Source organism: Opisthocomus hoazin, chromosome 7, assembly GCF_030867145.1.
Source record: "Opisthocomus hoazin isolate bOpiHoa1 chromosome 7, bOpiHoa1.hap1, whole genome shotgun sequence".
Classification (NCBI taxonomy): domain Eukaryota; kingdom Metazoa; phylum Chordata; class Aves; order Opisthocomiformes; family Opisthocomidae; genus Opisthocomus; species Opisthocomus hoazin.
The window spans coordinates 13,555,955-13,583,050 of record NC_134420.1 but is presented as its reverse complement, the minus strand read 5'-3'; the positions used below and the strand labels follow the sequence as shown (position 1 = coordinate 13,583,050).

General features: G+C 41.7%; 1 protein-coding gene across 9 annotated transcripts in view; it reads right to left on the bottom strand.

Moving 5' to 3' along the window:
- Positions 1–27,096, bottom strand: part of DENND5A (DENN domain containing 5A) — an 87,253-nt gene extending 60,157 nt beyond the window's left edge. For 3 of the 9 annotated variants that reach the window (XM_075427025.1, XM_075427027.1, XM_075427026.1), the window contains exons 1-4: positions 26,838–27,096; positions 2,152–2,223; positions 1,463–1,572; positions 84–744 (exon numbers count right to left, since the gene is read on the bottom strand). In XM_075427025.1, coding sequence (XP_075283140.1) covers positions 84–744; positions 1,463–1,572; positions 2,152–2,223; positions 26,838–26,937 — 943 coding nt within the window. In that variant the 5' untranslated portion in view covers positions 26,938–27,096. Of the gene's footprint in view, positions 1–83; positions 745–1,462; positions 1,573–2,151; positions 2,224–8,325; positions 8,575–26,837 lie in introns of those variants that run through there. The other 6 variants (XM_075427019.1, XM_075427022.1, XM_075427023.1 and 3 more) reach the window with 3 other exon arrangements.

Here is a 27,096-nt window from a genome sequence, read left to right as displayed (position 1 = left end):
TTATTTATGTGTTTTTTAAAATTCAAGAAATGAAAAGACCTTGTGCCAGTACAACTACTAGATAACGAAAGTCAAGTACTCACGTTGTGAATAAAGCAGTATCTGAAATTCCAAGAGGGCACAGGTGAAGAGTTGAACCACATTTTCTACTCCAAGCAATTCAAAAACTTCTTTAACTGGAAAATCAAACAATGGTAGTTCACTGGTGCTTGGCCGCTGGCAGATAATTGGTCCATAAACACCTGAAAATTTTAACGACCTTCCTGCTGGAGGAAGAGGAACCTCATAGAGAATATTGTAGATGTAGCTTTCTAAAGGTAAAGGTGGTGGCTGAGGTGAAGTCACTGCTCGGTGAAGTTGTTCTAGTACTTTCTTACAAGCTTTCATGAAAGACATTGGAGTAATCAGACAGATGCACTTTGAGACATAGAGTGTGTCTCTGCTGATGTCATAGGAGTTAAAACGCTGTAGCTTTGAAATAGAAGTGCCATTGCAGTCTCCAGTGCTGCTACAGCTATCTTTGTCATTTGTGGGTGGAGTATGAAGTATGTCATACTCGGCATTGTGCATATGATACAGCGTCTGCATTGCACTGCAGATCTGTTTGCTAGTAACTTCTTCAAAAAAGGTGAGAGAAAATCCAAATGTCCGTGAGCCATCTTCACGAGTAATAATAAAAGAGTGGAACTGAGGTTCTCTGGAATCTGCTTGTGTCTTGAAAGCAAGCCCTTTAGGCATACACAGCTACATAAAAAAAAAGGGGGGGGGGAGGGAAGATAATATAATTTAAAACAAACTTTTCTCTTCCCTGGCCTCCAGAAGCATTGGTGAAAACAGCATTTAGAATCCACAAACTGCCATTGCATTTCACTTTAAATTCTATTAAGTGTTACATCTCTGTACAATACAATAATATGCATCCAAATCAGAAAAATATAGGAACATATTAAAAGGGCTGTATGCAGTTTCTGTTGAAACTCATAACCGTTTTATTACCAGCTTCAACAGGAATAAAATAACAGAATTCAAACTCAGGTAAAGGAAAGTATTTTGGTCGCTAAGACCAGAAACCTGACAGAGAAAAGTAGTACATTTTATCTAAATTAACAAACCACACCGTATTCCATTAAACGGAAAAATCATGCACAAAGAAGTTTCATTAATTGCAGACTAATTTATTTCTCTTCCAATTCTCTACAATGTAACAAAAAAAGTTCTAAAAGAATAAAAAACTCTCCTAGGGACATAATCACTAGTAAATTTTAACTTAAGTTCCTTTATAATTATATATCCCAGTTAAATGAATAGGCCTTTTGATCCTGCAGAACTTAGAGAAATTCATTACTATTTCCAGTCTATAATAGACTTCACACTTTTTTTGTCAAAGAAAACACAGATGAAGGCCTTCAATTGTTAAGGTAGGTTTTTGACTCACAACCAAAAGCCATTAAGTGATACTGACCATTCCCACTGCATCCTGGTCAAAAGGGTTCCATTCAACATTCTCAGGATAGCGAGCAAGAACCTTGGATTTAAATGTACGTCTTAATGGAGTCTGTTCAAAGTTTTCCCCTGCAGGTGAAAGAAAAATACAGAAGTAAATATTTCATTCTCTTTTTAAGCTCAGAGAAGGCCAAAAAGCAGGACATCAGCAGGCAGATGCAAGGAATTAAGCACACACCCCTTTTAAGAGAAACTGAAAACGCAAGTTAGTTAGCATATAATCAGATTTTCAGATATTAGCAAGGATTAGCATTGTAACATTTCTATGTCGTTAAGTATCTGTGCTTTTCCTTAAGCACAAGTATCATGAGATTGTGGTCGTGACAGCAATTATCCGAGCTACTCTTCAGATATTTCAGACTCTTGTTAAAGCATAGCTAAAACTTCATTTTCAGTGGAATTCTGTTACTGAAGAAAAGCACAGGCAAGATGCAAAGATGATGCAAGTTTAAGATAGACATACAAGTGGCATCATTTAATTTCTTCAAGACTTAGGAAAAAAGAGTATCCACCACCTATTACAAGAAGTTAGCTGTGAAGATAGAGTCTAGAAGGTTAAAAGATCAAGAACCACATAAATGCCCATGAAGACAGGGTATCAAATGAACAAAAATTGTGCTTTTTTCTTCCCCACATTTTTTCCTTTACCTTCTGTTGCACTTGAAATGAAACGGCTGGCACCTTCTCGGGTTTTAGAGGCCTGTACATACTGGCATAAAGCTATATAACAAATAAAAACAACACCACATTATAAATTTCATACTCTCAACTGTAATTATGTAGCTAACACAAACAGGTAAAAAACATATTCTATACAGAATTAGCATGCATGATAGATAGTCTACTCTCTTAATATGCTTCATACAAATGTCTCATTTCAGGTTCATACTTCTCGAAGGAGATGATCAGCACATAACAGAAGGTCACGGTTTCTGTACACACAACCAGAATAGTGATGCAGCAACAGGAATTAGTTGCTTGTTAAATGAAAGCTTTACGTGTTAAACTACAAAATACTCCAAAAGAGCAGATGATGAAACTAACCTCAAGAACAAGGCCATTTTAAGGCCTTTAGAACTACATGAATTTAAGTGGCATGGTCCAACTTTTCACAGACGCTATCTATCTCGTGTGAGACTGGCTGATACAGTCTTGTTTATAAGCTCTCAGTTTTCCTCTAGAGCAATGATTGTTCATTGTGATAGCACAGAACTTTCTGCAGTAAATCTTATGTGTAGTTGCTTTAAAAAAAGGACACAATTGTGTATCTTAAAATAAGCTTAGCTATCTTACTGAATGCAATTAGCTAAACAAGCATGCAGCTGTTGACAGCTGCACTAAAAACCAGGCATAATTGCATGAAATCATATGCTTTAAATAAATCCTGCAAAAGAGAAAACAGTTCAACTCCTCACTTGTTTTCTTACATGCAGCAATTACACAGCAATAGTAATTTATTTCAGAATTGGCACGGTTTGTCCTGTACTTTTACAGTGATATTTAAAGTTCAATTTCTAAGCCAAATTAGAATCCTTATTTCGTACATTTACTTCCACAAAGTAGCCATGTGCAGAGATAGTTATAACACTGCCTATACACAATAAAGAACCTAACAAACACATTACACCAAACAAAACTTTGTTTCTATGGAATGCTTAAGAAGTCCTTTGACAGTTGAAGTCATGTAACACTGGATTTCCTTTAAAGCAAGCCTTAAATATTACCTCAAACAGGTAACTTATCCTGGTCTCACAGCACCCAAAATACTCACACCTATTTTGCTAATCCTCTGTGTTTTAGCACTGAAATTTAAGGAGGGATTGTTTTTCCTGTTTGTCTGAAAAATCAAGAGGTCAGCTGATTTTCGTACAAAACCACTCAGCTACATTATTTATTACTTTGTTCAATAACATCACTGTTCAGAGAGAAAAAAATGCATATTTGGGAAAAACTCAAAAGATGTATAGAGAGAGGAATAGAGGAAAAAAACAGAACACAACTTCACTGAAATACAACCATCTTGGGAACAAGCAGTCAATGACAGAAAACATAACAGCATTTCCGCAAGAGCTAAAAACAATCTTAGAAGATGAAAATAAGCATTTAAAGAAACTCTCAATCTCTCAGAAGGAAAAACTGACATAATGCCACATCTCTACTGACACAAACATATACTCAAGTAGCGAGAGTCCTCTGTAAAAGAGGTTTTAAAAATAAGCCAGAAGATTTAACACACCTATATGTGGCTCAGAGACTGGTGCCATCGGTGGAATTTTGTTTTCTTTGATCATGGAGAGGTTTACATGGCACCAGGCCTGCTGGTGACAGATGGACTCCAGCTGTCTCAAAGGGGAAAAAGGATTCTCGCCCATGAGCTGGCACGGCTCATCGAGAGGGCTTTAAACTAGGTTCAAAGGGGACATCACCCAGCTCACTAGAGATGAGCCCAGGCATGGCATGCCGGGGTTGGGGGTGAGATTGACAGCCCAGCTCAAGTGCATCTACACCAATGCACACAGCATGGGCAAACAGGAGGTGCTCGAAGCCATCGTACAGCAGGACAGCTATGACATGGTTGCCATCACAGAAACATGGTGGGATGACTCTCATGACTGGAGTGCTGCGATGGATGGCAATAAGCTCTTCAGAAGGGACAGGCGGGGAAAGAGAGGCGGTGGGGTGGCTCTGTATGTTAGGGACTGCTTCGATTGTATAGAGTTCAACGATTGTGATGACAAGGTTGAATGCTTATGGGTAAAGATGCGGGGGAAAACCAACAAGGCAGACATCCTGCTGGGAGTCTGTTATAGACCACCCAACGAGGATAAATAGGCAGATCAAGTTTTCATAGAATCACAGAATGGTAGGGGTTGGAAGGGATCTTAAAGATCATCTGGTTCCAACCCCCCTGCCATGAACAGGGACATCTTCCACTACACCAGGTTGCTCAGAGCTCCATCCAACCTGGCCTCGAACAGTTCCAGGGAGGACGCATCCACAGCTCCTCTGGGCAACCTGTTCCAGTGTTTCACCACCCTCAGGGTGAAGAATTTCTTCCTAATATCTAATCTAAATCTGCTCTCTTTTAGTTTAGAGCCGTTCCCCCTTATCCTTTCACTACACATCCTTGTGAAAAGTCCCTCTCCATGCTTCCTGTAGGCCCAGTTCAGGTACTGGCAGGCTGCTATAAGGTCACCCCAGAGCCTTCTCTTCTCCAGGCTGAACAGCCCCAACTCTCTCAGCCTGTCCTCACAGGAGAGGTACTCCAGCCCTCTGATCATCTTCGTGGCCCTCCTCTGGACCTGCTCCAACACATCCATGTCCTTCTTATGTTGGGGGCTCCAGAGCTGGATGCAGGACTCCAGGTGGGGTCTCACGAGAGCAAAGTAAAGGGGCAGAATCACCTCCCTCGACCTGCTAGCCATGCTTCTCTTGATGCAGCCCAGGATATGGTTGGCTTTCTGGGCTGCAAGCGCACAGTGCCGGCTCATATTGAGCTTCTCATCCACCAGTATGCCCGAAGTCCTTCTCTTCAGGGCTGCTCTTGAGCCACTCTCTGCCCAGACTGTACTTGTGTTTGGGATTGCCCCGACCCACGTGCAGGATCTTGCACTTGGCCTCGTTGAACTTCATGCGGTTCACACAGGCCCACCTCTCAAGCCTGTCAAGGTCCCTCTGAATGGCATCCCTTCCCTCCAGCGTGTCAACCACACCACACAGCTTGGTGTCGTCGACAAACTTGCTGAGGGTGCATTCAGTCACACTGTCCATGACGCCAACAAAGATATGAAACAGCACTGGCCCCAGTACCGACCCCTGAGGCACACCACTCGTCACTGGTCTCCACCTGGACATCAAGCCATTGACTGCAACTCCATCCATCGAGTGCGTCCATCGAGCCAGTTCCTTATCTAACGAGTGGTCCATCTGTCAAATCCATGTCCTTCCAATTTAGAGACAAGGAAAAGTTTTCTATAAGAAGCTGGCAGAAGTCTCACAATCACTAGCCCTTGTTCTCGTGGGGGACTTTAACTTACTGGATGTCTGCTGGAGAAACAGTCTAGGAGGTTCCCAGAGTGTGTGGATGATAACTTCCTGACACAGCTGGTAAGTGAGCCTACCAGGGGAGGTGCCTCCTCTCCAGCAACAGAGTGCTGTTCACTACCGGAGAAGGACTGATGGGAGATGTGGTGGTCAGAGGCTGTCTTGGGCTTAGAGACCATGAAATCACAGAGTTCTCAGTTTGAGGTGAAGTTAAGGGGGGGGCCAGCAAAAGCACCACCATGGACTTTTGGAGGGCAGACTTTGGCCTGTTCAGGACGCTGGCTGAGAGAGTCCCCTGGGAGAAAGTCCTGAAGGGCAAAGGGGTCCAGGAAGGCTGGACATTCTTCAAGGAGGAAGTCTTCAAGGCACAGGAGCAGGCTGTCCCCATGTGCCGCAAGACGAACTGGCAGGGGAGACGACCGGCCTGGCTGAACAGGGAGCTCTTGCTGGGACTTAAGAAAAAAAGGAGGGTCTACCACTTATGGAAGAAAGGGCAGGTGACTCAAGAGGAGTACAGGGGTCTGGTTAGGTCATGAAGAGAGGAAATTAGAAAGGCAAAAGCCCAGCTAGAACTCAGGCTGGCCACTGTTGTAAGGGACAACAAAAAATGTTTTTACAAATACAGCAACAACAAAAAGAAGGTCAAGGAGAGTCTCCACCCCTTACTGGATGCAGGGGGGAACATTGCCAACAAGGATGAGGAAAAGGCTGAGGTACTTAATGCCTTCTTCGCCTCAATCTTTAATAGTCAGACTGGTTGTCCCCAGGGTAGTCAGCGCCCAGTGCTGGAAGACAGGGATGGAGAGCAGAATAAAACCCCCATAATCCAGGAGGAAGCAGTTAACGACCTGCTGTGCCACCTGGATGCTTACAAGTCTATGGGACCAGATGGGATCCACCCAAGAGTGTTGAAGGAACTGGTGGAGGAGCTGGCCAAGCCACTCTCCATCATCTATCAGCAGTCCTGGCTAACAGGGGAGGTCCCAGATGACTGGAGGATCGCCAGTGTAACACCCATCTGCAAGAAGGGTTGGAAGGAGGATCCCGGGAACTACAGGCCTGTCAGCCTGACCTCGGTGCCAGGGAAGATTATGGCGTGGTTCATCCTGAGCATGCTCACGGGGCATGTGAAGGACAACCAGGAGATCAGGCCCAGCCAGTATGGGTTCATGAAAGACAGGTCCTGCTTGACCAACCTGATCTCCTTCTATGACCAGGTGACCCACTTAGTGGGTGAGGGAAAGGCTGTGGATGTTGTCTACCTGGACTTTAGTAAGGCCTTTGGCACTTTTCCCACAGCATCCTCCTGGAGAAACTAGCTGCCCATGGTTTGGATGGGTGTACTCTCTGCTGGATAAAGAACTGGCTGAATGGCCGAGCCCAGAAAGTGGTAGTGAATGGAGTTAAATCCAGCTGGTGGCCAGTCACAAGTGGTGTTCCCCAGGGCTCAGTTTTGGGTCCTGTCTTGTTTAACATCTTTATCAATGATCTGAATGAGGGGATTGAATGCTCCCTCAGTAAATTTGCAGATGACACCAAGCCGGGTGGGAGTGTCGATCTGCTTGAGGGTAGGAAGGCTCTGCAGAGGGATCTGGACAGACTGGATTGATGGGCTGAAGCCAACTGTATGAGTTTCAACAAGGCCAAATGCTGGGTCCTGCACTTGGGTCACAACAACCCCATGCAATACTACAGGCTTGGGGAGGAGTGGCTGGAAGGCTTCCCGGCAGAAAAAGAACTTGGGGTCTTGGTTGCCAGCCGGCTGAACATGAGCCAGCAGTGTGCCCAGGTGGCCAAGAAGGCCAATGGCATCCTGGCTTGTATCAGGAATAGTGTGGCCAGCAGGAGTAGGGAGGTGATTGTGCCCCTGTACTTGGCACTGGTGAGGCTGCACCTCGAGTGCTGTGTTCAGTTTTGGGCCCCTCACTACAAGAAAGACATTGAGGTGCTGGAGCCTGTCCAGAGAAGGGCAGCGAGGCTGGTGAGGGATCTAGAGAACAAGTCTTATGAGGAGCAGCTGAAGAAACTGTTTAGTCTGGAGCAGAGGAGGCTGAGGGGGGACCTTATTGCTCTCTACAGCTACCTGAAAGGAGGTTGTAGTGAGGCAGGTGCTGGTCTTTTCTCCCAGCTAACTAGTGATAGGATGAGAGGCAACGGCCTCAAGTTGTGTCAGGGGAGGTTTAGGTTAGATATTGGGAAAAATTTCTTCACTGAAAGAGTGGTTAGGCATTGGAACAGGCTGCCCAAGGAGGTGGTGGAGTCACCACCCCTGGAGGTTTTTAAAAAAACGTGTAGAAGGGGTACTTCAGGATATGGTTTAGTAGGAATGGTGTTGTTGGGTTGATGGTTGGACTTGATGATCTTAGAGATCTTTTCCAACCTATGATTCTATGATTCTGTATTTATATCTGTGCAGATGATGTAATGTTAACTTTCAGATAACTGAGGAAAAACCTCGGACATTTACTAAGCTGTTTTGTTCCTCTTTTTTCTTTACACATACATACAAAGGTGAGCACATCTGAAGGCCAAATTTTCTCCTGAACTTGGAAACCACACACCACAATCACTGGGTTCACCTATGTGCAAGGTCATGCGTATTTTAGAAATAAAAAGAAAATGAAGACTTGCCCCATCTCCTCCCAAGCAACATTCTCTCCAACACACACTTAAATTTTTTAGATCTGAAGTCTGCTTGTAATTTAATGAAAATACTGAAATTGATTTCTGGACACCCACTGAGTCCTGAGCCAGACAGAAACATAAGGCAACACTTACACGCCTTACGGTAATTCATCAAACAATTCAGCTGTTCCACAGACATTGCTCTTGCCAGAGTGCCTCCATATTACACTTCTTTCCTACAGCATGATGTTTGTCACATTGACTTCCAAATCAGTGTGATGCTCATTTTCTCTTTCACGACAGCACAGTCTTCCATCTTTAGATACCTCTTTTTGTAAGAGCCTTCAGGCTTGTAACACAGCAAACCACTGGACCTTCGGAATGGGCAATGCTCACTTCCAAAGATACTGACTGGGTAGGGAATCTCAAGTGACAGCTCATCAACAACATCTGGGAAAGTTCAACCTAGGAACACAAAAGCGATTTGTGCAACTCCAGGACACTGGCCACTCCATTTTCTTGCCATTACAACTAATGAGAACACGAGCACCAGCAAGTCCATCATGTAGGCTCCCCCTACACTTCTCACTAAGTAGATAGTGGTTGTCACTAGATACCCACCAACAGACAGGAAAAAAAAAAACCACAACCCACAAACAATATTTGCTTATATCCAGAGTCAAAAAGCAATTAACCTTAAATTTCTGCATTTATGATCAGTTAGAAGCCTCAAACACAAATATGCTGCTCCAGCAAAATACCAATTGCAGAACATCTCCAGCAGGTAAAAATAACTTACGGTTTCAAGGTTTGTCTCTGTGGGAATCAGACAACTGATTAATTCAGCACTAATTGAAATAGTTTTGATAAACACTGAAGACAAGAGCAGGCTTAACAAATGCAGAAGACAAGCCCATCAGCAAAATCAGACCAAATTTTATTCTAGGACTGAGTAAATAAAGCCCTAAGAGAAAATAAACTGGTAAAAATACAATGTATCCCCCAAGTTTCAGAGTGAGTACAAGTTCCTACACTTAACAACTACCAAAGGACAGCCATCATCATATCATGCTTTTCATGAGGTTCCTCTCCTCTAGCAAAGTGATGGCTAGAAAGTACTCTCTTTATTGATCCAAGTTACAATAAAGAGGTCTTCCAACACATTTTCTCTGTAAGGAATTTATTTCTCTTGTGCAAGTTCCATGTAAAAGGTTGTTGGTTTGGTTGGTTGGTTTTGTTCTTGTTTTTTTAATGGAACACAGTATTGCCTGCTGAAGACTTTGGAGGCCTTTCAAACACGTTTCATGATCCTCACATACACAATACCTTTTAGTTGTCTGCCATACCATAGGAAAGGCTTTACAAAAATGAAGATGCAAACCACCCCACAGACTATAAACTTGCAACTAATTTGGATTAAAAGCAGAAAAAGTAATGAAATAGCTACAGGTAAGCTCATTCATGAGGAACTGTCATACAACATATAAAATCCATAAACACACAAAAATTCCAGGAAAAAAGAAAAAAACAGAAATACTTCAGGAAGTTTCAGGCTTCAAAACAAAGAATCACACTGTATTTTGTAATATAACATCATAAAAGCATAGAGAAACATCATTTCACTAGGCACTGTACAAATCCACAAACACAAGTTTAGAATGAGACCAGGTGCTGCCCCCAGCAGAGCAATGACAGTGAAGCACAGAATCTCAGAATTTCTTTGTCATTGAAAAAATCACTATCTGTGGCATCCCACTTAAAGTAGGATCAGCGAAATGCTTTGGAACAAAAATAAATACATAGAGAATGAAGAAGGGGTTAACAAAGATTAATTAAACTCATCCAGTTTAGCCCATGTCCACACAAACAGCTTAATTAGCTCTTATTGATCCCCCCAAAACAGGAAGGAAGCAAAGAGTAAGCCACAGACACAGAGGTTCTTAAACTGACACACTGAAGAAAACATGGGACTATGGTAGAGTTTTAATAACCTACATGGGTAACTGAATAAGTCCTTCAGCCACTCCTCCTCCTGAGACCCAGCTTGCCCAACTGCTGGCTCCTGCCAGGCTGGGTCATAGAATTTTCAACACCAGCAACCACCATCTGGCTTTAGTAATGCCTTTCCTTCCTCTCCCTTCTTTCACACTTCATCAACTCCCCTACGACTCCACCACAGGGTGGAAAAGGAGCAAAGATGCTAAAGCAATTAGTGACTTGAAAAGGTTTTATCCATTTGAACTGTGGCAAAAACAAGATATTCCCACTGTTACACTATTCTGGCAGTCAGCCTCGTTACAGTCCTTGCTCTCTCCTTCTTTGTTACCACATAATTTAAAAAGACACGCATAGAAGACTTAAGTTCTTAGAGTAAGCTTGCTTATCAAAAGGGAAGTCACCAGCTAGGCATAACCTCTGAGTCAGTCTCCTTGGCTGAGGGATGTCCAGGAGGTTGAATGCTGCTGCGATGAAGACTACCAGCTTGGCCCAGCCCTTTCTGTGGCAGGCAGAGCTCAGCCAACAGCAGTCTCAGACTGGAGCAAGGTACGCTCAGTACTGACTGGATTAAGTATCACAGAATCTCCAACTCCTCCCTCTCACATCTCGTCAGTAAACTGAACTTTGATAGATGTGCTGCATGCATAAATCAAACTACAAACCTGCTCAAGATGACCAATAAGTTGAAACACTTGAGTTGGAATACATAGTTAAAACCAGCATTGAAGCTCACACTGCTCCTCGAACAGCCATCTAATAAGGCCTAACAGACCTAACATGCAGTTGTAACATCATTTATGCCATCTTAAATGATGCTGGCCTACGTGTCTGTAATTTGGGCTTCCTAATTACAAGCACATTAGAACAGCTAACGCATGCACTCCCAATATCCTACATTTGTACTAACAATCACACCTCATTTTATTGAGTGATATTACTGAGTCACCGAATACTGAAAGTAAGCCATATTACAATAGATTTGTAGTGTATACAGGAAACCTGTCTGGCTCATCTTCATGCTCCTCCCTGCTCTTACCCATATTACTTCTCTTGCTGCTCAACCTGTGAGCAGAAGACAGCTGTGTCTGTGTCTTGACTTGATGAGAATTAGGACTTACAAACTCAGAGATACTACATGGAGTTTCCAACCTTTTTAGGACAGCATTGCTTTGGAAGTATCTGCATGAAGCTATCCATATCAATGGACACCACTTTTCCACAAGATTACAGAGAGAAAAAAAAATATTTACGGAAGCTAGAATGAACTAAAACATTCTGCAGTTCAGCAACTTGCAAAATGCCATCTGCCAAGCTTTCCTCAGCTTTGAGGGGGAATAAAAAGGGTGAAATCTGAAGGTCTAGTTTTAGCTCTTTCCTGACTTACCCAGAAAAAAATCTAATGTACTGCCTTCCATATTCCTCTTCAGGAGCCAGGGGGAGGTCTTCCCAACACAGTGATAAGAAGAATGGCTAGGTTGTACAACTTGCAGTTTCAATTACTTATGACCTCCTGTCCTAGGTTGGGCCAGGACAGGGTTAATTTTCACCAGAAGCCAGGAGGGGACACAGCCGGGCAGGCTGACCCAACCTGGCCAAACAGAGCAGGGTATTCCATACCATGTACCATCAAGATGGGTTCTGGCTGGGGGGAGCTGGGCGGCGGGAAGGCAGTTGCGGCTGGGGAGCGCACAGTGGCAGCGGCTGGTGAGAGTGGCTCTGTGCGTTCTGCTGTTTGTGTTGTGTATTCTCCTTATCTGTATTCTCCTTATCTGTATTGTTGTTGTTACTGTTCCCTTTGTTTGCTGTTCTGTTAAACTGCCCTTATCCTGACCCACCAGTTTTTGCCTGTTTTCTTTCCATTCTCTTCCCCACCCCAGCGGCGGGGAGGGGCAGCAGAGGGGCCACGTGGCCCTTTTGTTGCAGGCCACAGCCAACCTATAACACCTCCCCTCCAACAAATAAACAAGTTTCAACTGAAAATTGGATTTACTATAAGTGAAAAAGATTAAATTTTGAATTCTCAACAAAACAAAATAGGAATACAAGACCTTATTAAGGGGCTGGAAATTCTTCCCTTTTTTGACTATGCCATTTGCCAAGTTCTGCTTACAACCTGAACCACAGGGGAGTACATTTTATGGCTGCTATCAGTATTATTAGGTGCATGTAACCATGCTTAGTAACATGTTTCCTGCCAAACCTTCATGTGTCGTCATGAAACAAGCTAGACTTGTACCAAAACCTCTTAGCACACACACACTGTAAATTCAGGCTATGCCTGCCAATCATGTGTGTCCTCTCAGGTAGCTTATAGCAACAGAAGTAACACATATCAAGATGGATTGCTTGCAAAGTTCTAACGCAAATTCCCAAGAAAGCTGACATGATTGCAGCAATTCAATTTTCCCAGCTGAGCAGTTTTTCTTTCTAAGTATGCTTTTAAGTCTAGATTGTTTTTTTTCCTTGTCAATACATCAATCAGTAGTTCTTTTTAACCTATACCCTGCCATAAAAAGTTTCCATTCATGTAATAAAGTTCTATCTAGTACAGAACAGTACCATGTAGCTTAAGGTGTCCTTGATCAGAAAGGGTAAACTTGATTTAAAAAAAAAAATGCCAGGAGTTCTTTGCAAAAAAAATTATTAAAACTGAGTCAGTCTTTTATATATGCTGTCAATTCATAATTTGGTTTTAGTTTTTAGAAAGTGACTGCAGTGCTGCAACTAAAAAATAAGCAAGACTAAGAACTGTACAGGAACTTCTCCCTGCATACTAGCTAGAAAAAAAGTCTTTTGAGCATCTACTTCGGATGTAGAGTCTAGCTCAATGTTCCCTCTATGACAACAAAGAGCAAGTCAGAAGAAGCTACCCTAGTTATTAGAAAAAGTGCCTGATAAGAAAACTGAATGGTTGCTCAACACTGATTTCAAAGAATGCTTAATATTGCTATCTTCATTTGTTCATCAAGTCTGCTAATCTGCTCAAAATAATTATAAAACAAAGACATCTAGAAAGCTCTACTGATTCTGATTAAGTGGTTTGTTGCTTTCAGTCTGCCAAGCAGCTTCTTTCTTTAAATTTTTCTGATACAGCCTGTTCATTCATTCAGTCCTGGTGTACGTTTATGGTATACACGACATCTCCAGATAAAAAGACATTAGAGAGCATGCAATCAAAACATTAACTTTATATTTTCCCCATAAGGACATTCTTACACGAATTTTTCAGCATACAGAGGCTGCATATGAAATTTTCCTGCTGCCACTAAAATGAATTTCTTAAGTAAATATAAGCCAGCTTCAACTAGAAACAGTCATATTTCTGTAATTAAACAAGTAAGAACAATCAGAGTCTGTACCAGCAACAGAAACTATGAGCCATACACTTAGGGTAGCTTTCCTGTACTATGCAGCATCCTGGAGAAACTGAACTTAGGATTCAGAAGACCCTGTAGAACCCTATAACCATACCCTTTACCTCTGCACTTTCTATACCACAGTTCAAAGAATCTTGCAATGGTGGCAGTCATCCCAATTTGTGCAGGGTGGGGGCTTGACACTGAGCTGACCATGACAGCCAAAGATTAAAGGTTTTCCCAAGTGCAGGCTGCAAGTCAGAAGTCAGTCAACAAGGGGATTTAAACATTGCATGAATTATAAACCAGAGAATTCTATCCAGAGAACCAGCCTAATTCTATCCTGCTTTCAATTAAAAAAAAATATAATAAAGCCCAAATAAATACTTCGGTGAAAATGGACATTGTAGGCTGTTTTGAACACAATCTTTCTCAACCCTGGGTTTTGGGTGAACACAGAGTAACTGCAATAACATCCCTGTCAAAGGGCATAACACATAGGAAAGAAGTCTGAATTATTTCCAAAGATACAAGAATGGCAGCAGTCCACAACATATTCAGAATTAAGTTAATCTAAAACCAGCAGCTAACGTAATAGACAGCAGTAGGATTCCCAGTTCAGCCAGAGAGCACTCTCAGTACACACAATAACGCTATAGCTATTACAGTAAATAACTACATTTACCGAAAATAAAATCACCCCATTTGTAAAATTCATGGTCCAAGTTTAAATAAAAATAGTTGGCTGGCAAAACACATAGCACGCGTACTTCTGGAATCCTTACTGTAGAAAGAACGAAAACATGGAGCAACTGAGAGCAATCTGGGGAGAGGAGGTGGTATGTACACTGAGAGATTTGGAGACTTCTTGATTATTCAAACTGACAGATGACCAATAGTTGACCTGGTTACATTGTAAAAGCAAATACGAGTGCTTATGATGCATGCAGGCATGGAGAGACAGTCCAGCCAAGAACCAATGTTTTAAAATCAAAAAGGCAAAAGAATTCTGTTAAAAATCAGACTTGCCAATGGAAATGGTCATATATTCTATTTCCAAGTCTTATGAGCAAAACTGGGATAATCAAACAAGTAACTAAATAATATGGCCAGTACCATACTAGATGTGAAATCGGATGGCAATCTGTCGATTCATTCTGGCCCTTAAAAAAAACAGACGTGGAAAAAGGAAAAGAAAAAAAAAAAAAAACACCCCAGATCTAGCCTTCTGGAGAGCAATATCATTCTGGCTTTTCAGAACCCCATATTCTAATATTAAAGAAAAGTCCTTCCAATACACATCTAGAGAGCTATTAATATACTAATAATTAGCCAAAGTTCATTTTAAAAACAAAACAAAACCGCAAATTTCCCTGATTCCTTCTTTAACAAATATTAAACCACATATAACTGCAAAAAAAAAAACCCCCTCTACAATGTAGGAAATAAGCATCCAAAGTTTGGCAGACTAAGGTAAGAAAGTCATTAAACAAGAATTCTTGGAATAAAAAACATGATTCAAGAAAAGCTGCAGCTGCCAAATCTATAATCAAACAGCCATTCCATCAATGGACAAATGTATTCAGGTAACGACTTGTTTCCTTCCTTCCATTTCCTCCTCCCTAAGCAGAACTGCATGAATTTCTCAATATAGAGGACTGCCTTCCCCAGCAAATCGCTTCCTCAGATATACACAAAAAAGAATTCTTCCCTTTTATCCCGAAACACATAAACCCTCTGTCCTGCACTTCTAACCCCCCTTCCTCCTGTGGGCAAGACCATCTAGCATAGTGCAACCTGAAGTGGTGGTGAGACCAGTTAATTTGTTACTGGAATTGGGACTTTTAACAGTTTTTAAAGTGGATGACGTTATCCATACAAGAAAATCTTAGGGTAACATTCATTTTGTGCCAGCAATATTGTTTAAGCAACTGGAATCAGGAGTTTCAATCACTGTCTCCAGCAGCAGCTGTCATTCCATTGGATTTGTAACAGATCTACAACCTATGATTTTCTAAAACTTCTTTATGCAAGTTACTGTTCCACTTTCCCTGACAAAAGAACTCAAAGACAAAGGAAATCCACCATCTGCCTTTCTAAAATAAAGGTGTAAATTTGTGTTATGGACATACTGCCCTCAATATAGGTATCTATCTTAGGTGCCACTGAAATGTATGTTGGGTGAGCTGCTACCCTCCGTCTGTAAAAGTTTAAGGACTTTCTTTAGAGGAAGTAAAGAGAAGTGGAAGAAAATAACTAGAGTAATGAAAGGCTCTGATTTTTTGGAGGGGGGGGGGGCCTGTTTGTCATCTAGGGAATCCAAACTTGCTTATAGCAATCCCTTATCCCAGTCCCAGGAGAACACATTTCTTTCAACATGTAACATTCAATGGACAATACAATTCTTGCTACTGCAGTCACTAAGAAGATGAGAAGGACAAAGAGACAAGCTAACCCTAATCTGTCAACTGTAAAAGCTTCTGTTGTTTTCCCATTTTCTTTTGATTTCCAGAATTCAAGAATTGTAACACAAAGAACCTTACTGTGAACTCAAATAAAAAACAAGAGTCCATTTCACTAACTGGATATTTAGTGTAAACTCCACTGAATGCAAATAATCTCCTGACCATCCATTGCTTCAATAGCATAAATTCTTCCAAGGCCTCTATGGCAAATGAAAATTTAGGATTTAATAGATATCCATTCATCATTTAAGTGTCAATATTCATCCAGTTAATAACAAAACATTGCCACACACACTCTGATAAGTTTCAAATGCTGCAACATTGCATTTAAAGCATCAAAAAACAGCTGAGGACATCTGCATTCTGTAACTGTAAGGTGATGAAACCAAAAGCTTTTGTTTTTATTTTTCTGGTACCATTTCAAGCGAGGTGGGAAGAGGTGGAGTTGAGAAGTGGCAGAAGAAACCATCAAGTATCTAAGGCAGCTTTTTAAAACACAAAACAAACCCCCCCAAAAAAGTCCTCAGCTTGTATCTTTAAAAGCATCCTAAACTTTTTTTTTTTTACTACTTTGCATGTAACACAGGAAAGCAGATAGACACAATGTATTTTAATCAAGACTGCCTGGCAGAAATATTCAAGGAAATGTTCTTAAAAACGAAATTGTTTTACAAAGCTACTTTTCTGCTTTAGCCACAGCATAAAGACTTACAGAAGGATATTTAGGTCTGTTTCCAAAAAGCAATAGAAGCAGCACTCAAAATTACAATGATAGGCCTGTTCTCAACCACAGGGGTTGGGGGCCACACCATTTTCATTACACAATACATCTGAAATACATGCAACAGAAGACATTAAGAAAGGAAAAGGGTGGCTTCAGAATAGAACACGATTCTTTTACGTGTACTAGAAACATAGAAGTAGAAACAAGCGTATTTTAAGTATGTTTAATATAGAAATCAGCTGTTCTCCTCATGCCCATCTAAGATTGGCAGACCCAGTGAGCCTGCTTCAGGAAACCCTGAGCAAACAGAAGCACAAGTTGCCGAGTTTCAGCATCCATGCAGGGACAGGAATGACTCTCACACATTGATACAATGCACAGCCGATTCCGATTTATTGGTCTGCTTGCGTGGTTATATACATTTTTCATATCTGCACACACGATCACGCTTATTCAGATAGGCTACAGACATAAATCACGCGCTGTTCACGCACCCCACATTCCCTTATGATTGGTAACTATGCACTAACACCAATAGCAACAGACCGTCTCCACGTCCTTGAACACATGTTGTTTTTGCTAACCCACATCATGTTTATTCTTAGCTGTCCTATCCAGTGGCCCATCCAGCTATGCTAACTGTTTTGCTTAAGCGGCCTAGTCATGCTAACTCTCAAACTACATCGACCCCAACAACAAGCCATCTCAGGCAAGTCTCCTGAGCCACTGTGGATCTCCTCTTACAGTTATATGTCCCATCCAATTAAATGTCCCCAGACGTTTTTTGCACTCCCTTTGCTCTCCAACTCCAGCCCTGAGGACTGATGGAAACACGTCTGTGTAAAAGCACAAGGATCAAACATTATTGAAACATCTGTCCAGTCCTTTAACCAAGTATTTTTTATTCTTCTGGGATACCACTGAGGTTTTGCATTGAAGAGGAAAACCACATTTCAAAATACACAACGCCTTTACAGCAGGTTCCAATGACATACAGAGGTCATCAAAACACAAGATGTTCAGCTACTCAACCATCTCAGTATATGAGTCCTGCCCAGTATGTTTCACTTTGTTATCTAACCTTTGAAAACAGCGTTTTGCCGTAACCTGCCTTAATAAGGACTGTCCCCCCACTGAAGACAAATGCTCTGTAAGAAAGTAATCAAGTCGCTTTATGTTTTTTTTTTCTATTTTTAAAATATAAGTGATTGCTAACACCAGAAAATTAAGCAGATGTGCTGACAGTTTGGTCAACACATATGACAAACTCTGAAGTTTATCTTAACTCTGACTGTATCCTTCCTTATTTCACCAACCACTTCTCTCCAGCTTTCTTCATTTTACATGTACTGTATCAAGCTTACCTCTCTTCTTCACCAGACATGATTCGTGTCTGGTAAAAAAAAAAGTTTTCAACATGAAAATCCAATCGGAACAGGAAGAACAAAGTCCAGTACTTTTATTCAGTCCCGAAAACACAAGTTGCAGGTCCAAGTTAATCACTCATAACTGTGTATCACCACTTTGTTCAAAGTCATAAACAAAAATGATGGCTTGTGATTCCACAGAAGCAAGATTATGAGTTAAACCCCGCCCCGGTCGAGCCCGAGGAAAACAAACCATTACGCTATGTATAGTTTTAACTATGGAAGACTTTATATGAAGGAAAGTGAAATGAAGACACATAAATAAAAAAGCTCAAATACCCCACACACGTACTTCTCAGAGCACACTTTGTCACTCGTGTATAACAGACTCGGGACTATTTCAGAGAATGAATTATCAAAAGAACCATCAATTCACCTCATTCAGTGGTTACATCCAGACTCTGCTTCATTTTCCAAGCAAAGATTAGGCCTTGTTTGTAAGGCCTCACCTGTGAGACAGCAGCCATTCTCAAGGCCACTAAGACATACAAGGGCAGATGTCTGTGTGGGGAAGGTTAGTTCATGGATCCTGAGCACACTTCCAGGGAAGATGTCAACACTGGGACATCTATCCAACGCTCACTGCCTGCAATGACCTTGCAGCAAGCACTAAAGCAACCTCACAGAGCATAAGTAACATGCACCCTCTCAATCACAAACCCCTTAAAGGTCAGGTCAGTGTTCTACAGATCATGCACATGGATTCCAGTCTAAAGAACTTTTTGAATATGGCTCCCAATGGAACTGCGCTTCAGGGCACCTACATCAATTTAATCAATGGTGGCACATTACCAACCTCTTTCCTCACACCAAGGCCTGGTGCTCCCTGGAACCTTCTGCACTGAACCACATCCAATGGGACTAGCTAGTCTTCATGCAAGGGAAGCAGGCAGGAGCACACAGTCGCAGTAAGGACAGGGAAAGCGAGACTATGACAACATACAGTTAGACTGGCCTGGGCTGCTGTAAAAATCTCTGCCATACTGACTCTCAGAAATTGCCGAGATACTAATAAATAGAAATTTTACCAGCCTTCAGCAAAACTTTTGAATGAGTTATTTCACATTTCAAGCTCCCAGACCACACAGATTAAAGAGCCAGAAAGGGACACGACAGTCTTCTGCTGGTTAGAGCTGGCACTGACCTTCTTAACTTACAGGACTTTTCTCTTCCCCAGTCCAATTCTGGTAACAGCTCAGTAGGACAGTGCTGGACCAAAAATCAGGACACAACAGTTGGTAAGGAAACTTGCTGAAAGTAGCAAGTTAAGGAGCAGTAAGCTATACATGCAAATAGTTGAACAGCTCAAAAATTTATGCTTGTAGAGGATGGCAAGCAATGCACAGATCAGTACATCGCAGCAACCTCGAGATCTCTGACCACACATTTCTGCACCACAGTGCAACTGCAGACACAAGCAGCAGCAGCAACTATGGTTTCAAAAAAACTTTTCCAAACTCACTTGAAGTCATGCTGAAAGAGTATCTGCTTCTGTAAAATCAACCTTTTTCCCTCACTCAGTTAAACACTGAAATGTTGCTATATCTGAAAAAGTTGCTTATGACTTCCATGTCACCTGTCTGCAGATCACTTCTCTGTGAAATGCAATGAAGTTTCTCAAGATGCTTCAGTATCAATATGCAAATAACTCAGAGGTACACATTGTACCTGACGGTGGTTGACCATACAACCAGAAAAAAAAAAAAAAAACTAAATAAAAAAGGCAATATTCTACACTTCTACAGGAAAGTTGGAAACTAAAGGTCTCTTACCATCAAACCATAAGCAAAGTAGCATATTCCGGGAAAGACTAAGAAACAAGCCTTGAGCAGAAGCACGCCAATTAAATTCTTCATCATCCATCAGTTTGTGTTGGAATGCTAGATAATTTCTCTGTGCAATGATGTTTTATGCCTCCCAGGGTTAACACTCCAGTTTGCTGCAAACTTGACTACAAACCACAAATCCAAAAGGGTTATCAAGAATTTTGGAGAGAATAATTACTGCACAACATACACGAGTAAGTAATTGCTTCTGACATTCTCACTTCATGTGCATTATTTCTGCTACATGAGCCCTGCAGGTTAGAGGGAATTCAAAAGATAAGTATGAGGATTCATTACCAAGAATACTCGTGTAGGAGATCACTAAGTCAAAAGGCAGATAAAACCAGTTGTAGTATTTTGTAATTACAGGATCAATAATTTGAAGGGGGGGGGGGGGAGTGTTTTATTATTTGCAAATGGCAGTATTTCCCTTACAATCCTTTTAAGATACTCTCTTTGTGTAGTTTCTCTCTTGCAAAAGGAACTGCAAAGAACACAAAACAACACAAAAAAACCCAAAGGAACAAAAAGCCAAATCAATCCATCTTTGTATGCCTTGCTTGAATAAAGTGAAATTCCTACGGTTTTTTTTAAAAGGCTTTAAGAGTCAGACTTGTAAACTTTAATTCTTTAGACACTGTTTTAGCATCTTTAGTCTATTCTCAAATGAAGAACCTGTAACCTTTCTCCTCCCCTACACCTTACCTAAGACCCTTCCAAATAAGTCGAATTTGTAACTGAATACTGAAGGGTGGAATAATGAGGAGGTCTGGGGGTTTTGAGAGGACGATTCTGTAAAGCACACAGGTCAGTTTAACAAAAAATACAAACACAATAATCACAAGATCACCATTACAGAAACATCACCTAATAAACTGTGGCTTTAAATGTAGTTCACCAAAAGTACAGCTGCTTCCCCCTTACATCAACACTCCCATTCTTTATTCCACATATCAGCTACCCTTGCACGTCTGCCTCAGTTCCCAAAGAGACAAAAGATCTTTTTGGCACTCAAACACAGCAAACAGATTCAGCTTCTTGGGAAAAGATAGAGGGGATAAAGAGGAGTGGAATAAACCATTATCTGGATTAAAATGTTTCACATGTGCCAGTATTAAATCCAGCCAAAAGTTGTTGCTATCCACTGCCTGTCCACAGTGACCTATGTGAAAACAGTGTGTGGTGTCAGCCTTGGTGCTACTGGAGAGGCCTGCCCACACCCGCCCCCCGAGTCAACACCTTGGTTCGCAATCTCAGAGAAGCAAAGAAATTGAAAAAACTCTCTTTCAGTCTTGGAATAAATCCCCAGGGGAAGAGACACACCATCAGGAAACTGTGGGAAGCTTGCACTGATACCATCCATGCTACAGACAAAGAGAAAGTGCAAAAAGCCCACCAAAAAACAAACCCCCCAAAATCACAGAACACTTCAGCCTTTGGAAAAATCAAGCAATGGCTACCATGAATGGAATTTACTTCTGCAGCAAGTGTTCCTACTACTACCATAGCAAAGAGAGAAATTTACTCAGATGCTATTTACCCAAGGAATAAACAGTATTGCAGAAGAGCTTCACTGCAAGACTCACAGCTGGCTTCAACCCTAAATGCCATGTTTTAATTCCAAGATAAAAATGTCCAAAAGAGGAAAATACAAAACAAGTCAAATAGTCAGAAAAGAACATCTGTTAATTTAAATTAAGCTTGTTCTTCTTCCTCCTGTTTCCCTTTTGCTACCCCTTACAAATACCTTTGAGGCAAAATAAAAGCCTGTAACTATTTAAGTCTGTTGAATTTCAAAACTAACACAGGCGCAGATAACAGCATTGCTACGTGGACTACCACACAGGAAACTACTACTCCAATTCCAAAATACTAAGCAATTTATTGGGTTATACATGTAACAAATGCCTCAAATCATTTCATCACACCCATATTTTTTAAAAGTTTATACTGATACAGAACGCTGCTAAAATCAACCCTACAAACAGCAAACATATGAAGATAAGCTGTCATTTTAAATCTGAAGGGAACAAAATAGAATAGCGACACTTCAATTACAGACAGAGGGATGAGATGAGATAACGTCTATTTTACTGGTGAGGGGAAACACTTGCTCTAATATCAGTCAGATTAATTTTGAGTAGAGCTAGGTAAATACTATACACCATGTATCATCTTTCTTCAGAATTTCACACACTAGCACTAATAACACAGCTACTGTGCCGGCATATAGATGCCTTCCTCATAATCAGTTCTGTTATGCTACATACCACACACACACAGATCTTGCCTCAACACCATTAAAAACAAAATACAAAAACAATATAAGAGACTAAGAACAATTTAAATGGTATCACACCATCATATACCACCGAGTTTCAGCATCCATGCAGGGACAGGAATGACTCTCACACACTGATACAATGCACAGTTGATTCGATTTATTGCTCTGCTTGCATGGTTATATACATTTTTCATATCTGTACATGCAATCACGCTTATTCGGATAGGCTACAGACATAAATTACGCGCTGTTCACGCACCCCATATTCCCTTATGATTGGTAACTATGCACTAAGGCTAATAGCAACAGACCACCTCCACGTCTTTGAACACATCTTGTTTTTGCTAACCCACATCATGTGCACTATCAGAACTTTCTCGATTGTTATTCTTAGCTGTCCTTTCCAGCGGCCTGTTCAGTTATGCTAACTGTTTTGCTTAAGCGGCCTAGTCATGCTAACTCTCAAACTACATCAACCCCAACAATATACTAGAGTGAAAGAAGATCTACTATGGATTCTGAAAAGGCATATGAAGGGTGTCTACATGAAGGACATTTCCTGGACACGTGGGCTTCACCTAAAGCATATTTTCATCTTCCTTTAAGGATGAAGCTCATGATCAGATGGAGAACTCCAAGCACCATGATAAGGACTTTGGCAAGAGGAACACAAGTCCATCCACCAAATAAATTAATTTTTGGACCAAACCTTAAAAGACCAGCTCAGACTGGGAAGAAAAGCAGAAAGAAATGCAGGTGACAGACTAGTCACTGGCCTTAGTATTCCAGAATAAGATTTTTTAAAAAAACAATCCTACTATTAGAATATAAGTCTTTCCTCACAGATTATAAGCCTTTTTCTTAACATTATTTCTCCTTTGTAACACTGTTATTTCTGAAATAACTATTATCATCTTCATGATATGACATTCCAAGACTACTAAGGCACGTGCAACAGAAAATCTTAGATTAGAATATGGTGTCCAGACATTTGGGTCTGAGTTTCGTATTTTGTAATAGCAACTCCCAAACTAAAATTGCACAGGCAATAGTGTATTGCAAAAGGACATAATGGAAAGAATCCAGCAAAGGGCCACCAAGATGAGCAAGGGTCTGGAGCATCTCTGATATGAGGGAAGGCTGAGAGAGCTGAGACTGTTTAGACTCCAGAAGCGAAGGCTCGGGTAGAATCTTAATCAATGTATACAAACACCTGAAGAGAGGGTGCAAAGAAGATGAAGTCAGGCTCTTCTCAGTGGTGTGCCATGACAGGACCAGAGGCAATCAGCACAAACACACACAGGAGGTTCCATCTGAACGTCAGGAAATCCTTTTTCATTGTGAGGGTGACTGAGCACTGGCACAGGTTGCCCAGAGAGGCTGTGAAGTCTCCATCTTCACAGATACTCAAAAAATCATCTGGACAGTCCTGGACAACTGGCTCTAGGTGGCCCTGCCTCAGCAGCAGGCTTGGACCCAACAACCTCCAGAGATCCCTTCCAACCTCAACCATTCTGTGATTTACTCTATGAAGGAAATGTATCTGTAACAGACCTTCCCAGCGTAGTAAAGAGATTTCTGTCATCACTTCTGGCACATTAACACCACCTGGAAATGTGGAAATGTACCTTAGCTCCTCTCTTACCCAGCTCAGCAACTGGCTCTGGATGAAACATAAGTTTCATCCAGTGCTGGTTTTTTTTGTTGTTTGTTTTGTTTTACTAACATCTATTAAATTTTTTTCTATCTGCTTTAACAGGTCACCCAGTAGGAACACAATTATCAAAATAAGAAAGAATGCCCAGATAACTAGATCATGTGAATTTGGGGATAAAAATGCCCTAGCAATAGAGAATATGCTGTCTTTAAACCATGCTAACTACAAAGCACTAAATACAGTATTTCTCAATATACTAAAAGAAAACAAATATATATGTACACACACTGTGCATTTTCCATCAGTCAGCCAACTTTTTCAGGAAAAAGTGTCACCGCTATGCTATTCAGTAAGCTTCCAACATACAATGGAAAAATGCTATCAGAGGTGTCTCTTCAAGCAAAGTAACTTGACTGAGCATGAATTCATGATCTTATGCTTCATTTATAAGTCTGCAGAAAAAGCTCCATCATCAATATCAAGGTTGAATACCTGAAATACACAATTTCACTAGCTTGGTGAGAACAAAGTCTGTCGGCAGGATCCCCAGGGGCCAGTTCCCTGCGGCGGTGGGTTGGCAATGACATCATGCCAGGCTGAGCTCCAGCAGCCCTGATGCGGGAAAGCCCCGGAGAGACCTGCTGTGCCTGGCTTCACAGTGCTGAGGAAGCATCCCATTCCCCACTGTTGCACCCACCAGCCGAAGTGCAGTGCCTCTCTTCCAACAATGGACACTTATGAAGCATATTGTTTCAACAGTACAAGAATACACAATCTATTTTTCAGCACAGAAATAAGGGGGGGGGGGGGGGGGGGGGGGGGGGCGGGACAACAGACACCAACAGTGCACGATAACCCTTTCATTCAAACAAGAAAGCCTTCCAGGAAGTACAAAGTATTTCAAAGCTTTATCCAAAACTCACTGAAATCAACAGAGGCCCCTTCCATTTATATCAGTGGACACTGGAAGAGCCTATAACCTAAGGGACAATGTAAAAGCATTATCAGTCACACTATCATACATTATTAATAACACAACAAACTCAAGAAAATGCACCAGAATTCCAGCTAGTTCATATGTTGTGACATCGTCATAAGTTATCTCCTCCCTCTTGTTTCCCCCTCCCCTTTTTTTCAAACCCTTTCCTCAAATCATGCAAAAATCAGTCCCCCCCCCATAAATACTAAAACCTATTCCCTCCCCGCAAAACCCATACCTTGTCACAAGCAACGCCATTACAGTGTCACAGTGGAATAGCAGAGTCCAAGATACACTGCACATTACATTTTTTGCATACTATAGAGACAGAGAAAGGAAATACAGAAAGAACATCATGCTCCAGCTTTCAGACCTGTGCACTCGGAGGGAGTATTTTAAAAAAGGTACTGATGTCTTCCAGTTTACTATAAGATAGCTAGCTTAAAGTAATATACTGCTGGTTTTAAATTTAATTAAGTGAAGAGAGTTATCCACATTCCCATCGACATCGGGGAGTATTACTGAGTGTATGCCTTGCAATACGTTATAGAAATAGAAATATAGTAAATGAATAACAAAATTAACATCAGAAACTGATTTCAATCTAGAAACTTTGTTCATTTGTGATTTAATCAAGAAAAATCTGTGGAATCTCACATATCCTTCAATAAAATTATACTGCATTTTGTTCTCTTGGATTTCTTAAATTAAATTGATCCTGTAATTTAAAATGCCATTATAGAGCAGACTTGCACTGTATTCACTCTTCAAGACTCAAATTGTGGTCTACAGTTATTTTAACATTAGACAAACACAAATTCTTTTAGGGTAACATACTGCTCAGCATGAGAAATAGATGAGAAATTTTGCTGGAAGACATTAAAAGAAAAGAAAGTTTCCATCACAGCCAAAATTTAGGAGAATTCAATGTAAGAAGTGAGTTCTAACAACACAAATTTCACTCGACAAGAAACAAGTGTTTATGTAGTGGGGCTTTTTAAATACAGGGATGTAAAAAACTCATGACATCCTACAACAGCAAGCTAATTAATAAAAAAAATAAAAGAACATGTCACTGATCAAGTTCTGAGCTCAAATACACAAACTAAGTACTGATGTTCAGTACTTAACCTTGTTCAGGTTTTCACCACCACATTCCTCTGTCTTTCTGAACAGTTAAAGATGCTAAGCAGCAGTCAAATTTAACTGAAGCCAGTACAGTGAAACTAAAGTTGAAACAAGGCGTGGCAAAAAAAATAACATATTTGCAACCCTAAAAACACAGATTTGACACAGTGCTGTAGGACAGACTGATATGGTTTAGCTGTGTATTTGGCGTGAACATTCCCATCTAAAAGAGTAATTACTTCCTAATCCGATTTCTTTTCAGGTACTGTCAGAGGAGAATTTTTATCCTATGCTACAACAAAACTTCACACAGAATAAGCAAAAAGTCATTACTTTCTCTCCAAAGTCTGATTCATTAAGATTACCTGCACGTTTTAAACATCCAAGAGCCTGACTAAAAGTTGATAAATGCAACCATGCTCCAAAAAGAACGCAGTACACTGCTGTTAAGACAGAGATGATCTAAAATAATACAACGGCCACCAACACAACCTTCACTTTGAAAAGGCCGTTTAAAAGAGGCACTTCGTTGGGGTTTTTAAGAAGTTAGGCACGCTTCTACATATAAAGATTTGCGCACAGTCGGGCCTTTCCCCACGTCAAGCACTCAGTGCAGCTGCGCAGAACCCCAGGCGCCGCTGCCCGGGGCAAGGGACGCCGACGACTCTCCCCGGCTCCCCGCAGCACCCAGGGCCGCCCGAGACGGCGCCCGGGCTCCGTGGAGACGGGAGGCGGCGAGGCCCGACACCGACTCCGGGGCTGCCGTCCCGCCGCCACCACAGAGCCGACAGCCGCCGCCTGCCGATCCCGCGGCCACTCACCAGAGAGCTCGTCCGGCTCCAGTCCAGTCTCGGTGTCCAGCCCGCAGATCACGAAGTAGTCGGCGAAGCGGCCGGGTGCCGAGGAGCTGCCCCCGCTCATACTGGAGCCCGAGGGGTGCGTGAGGCTCAGGGGATGCGGGGCCAAGTGGCGGCGGGCCGCGCCGCTGAGCCAGCTGCGGCCGCCGCCTCCATGATAGAGCGGAGTGGGCAGCGCCGCACGGCATTGTGGGTACAGCCCCCAGCTGTTCCTGCTGGGGGG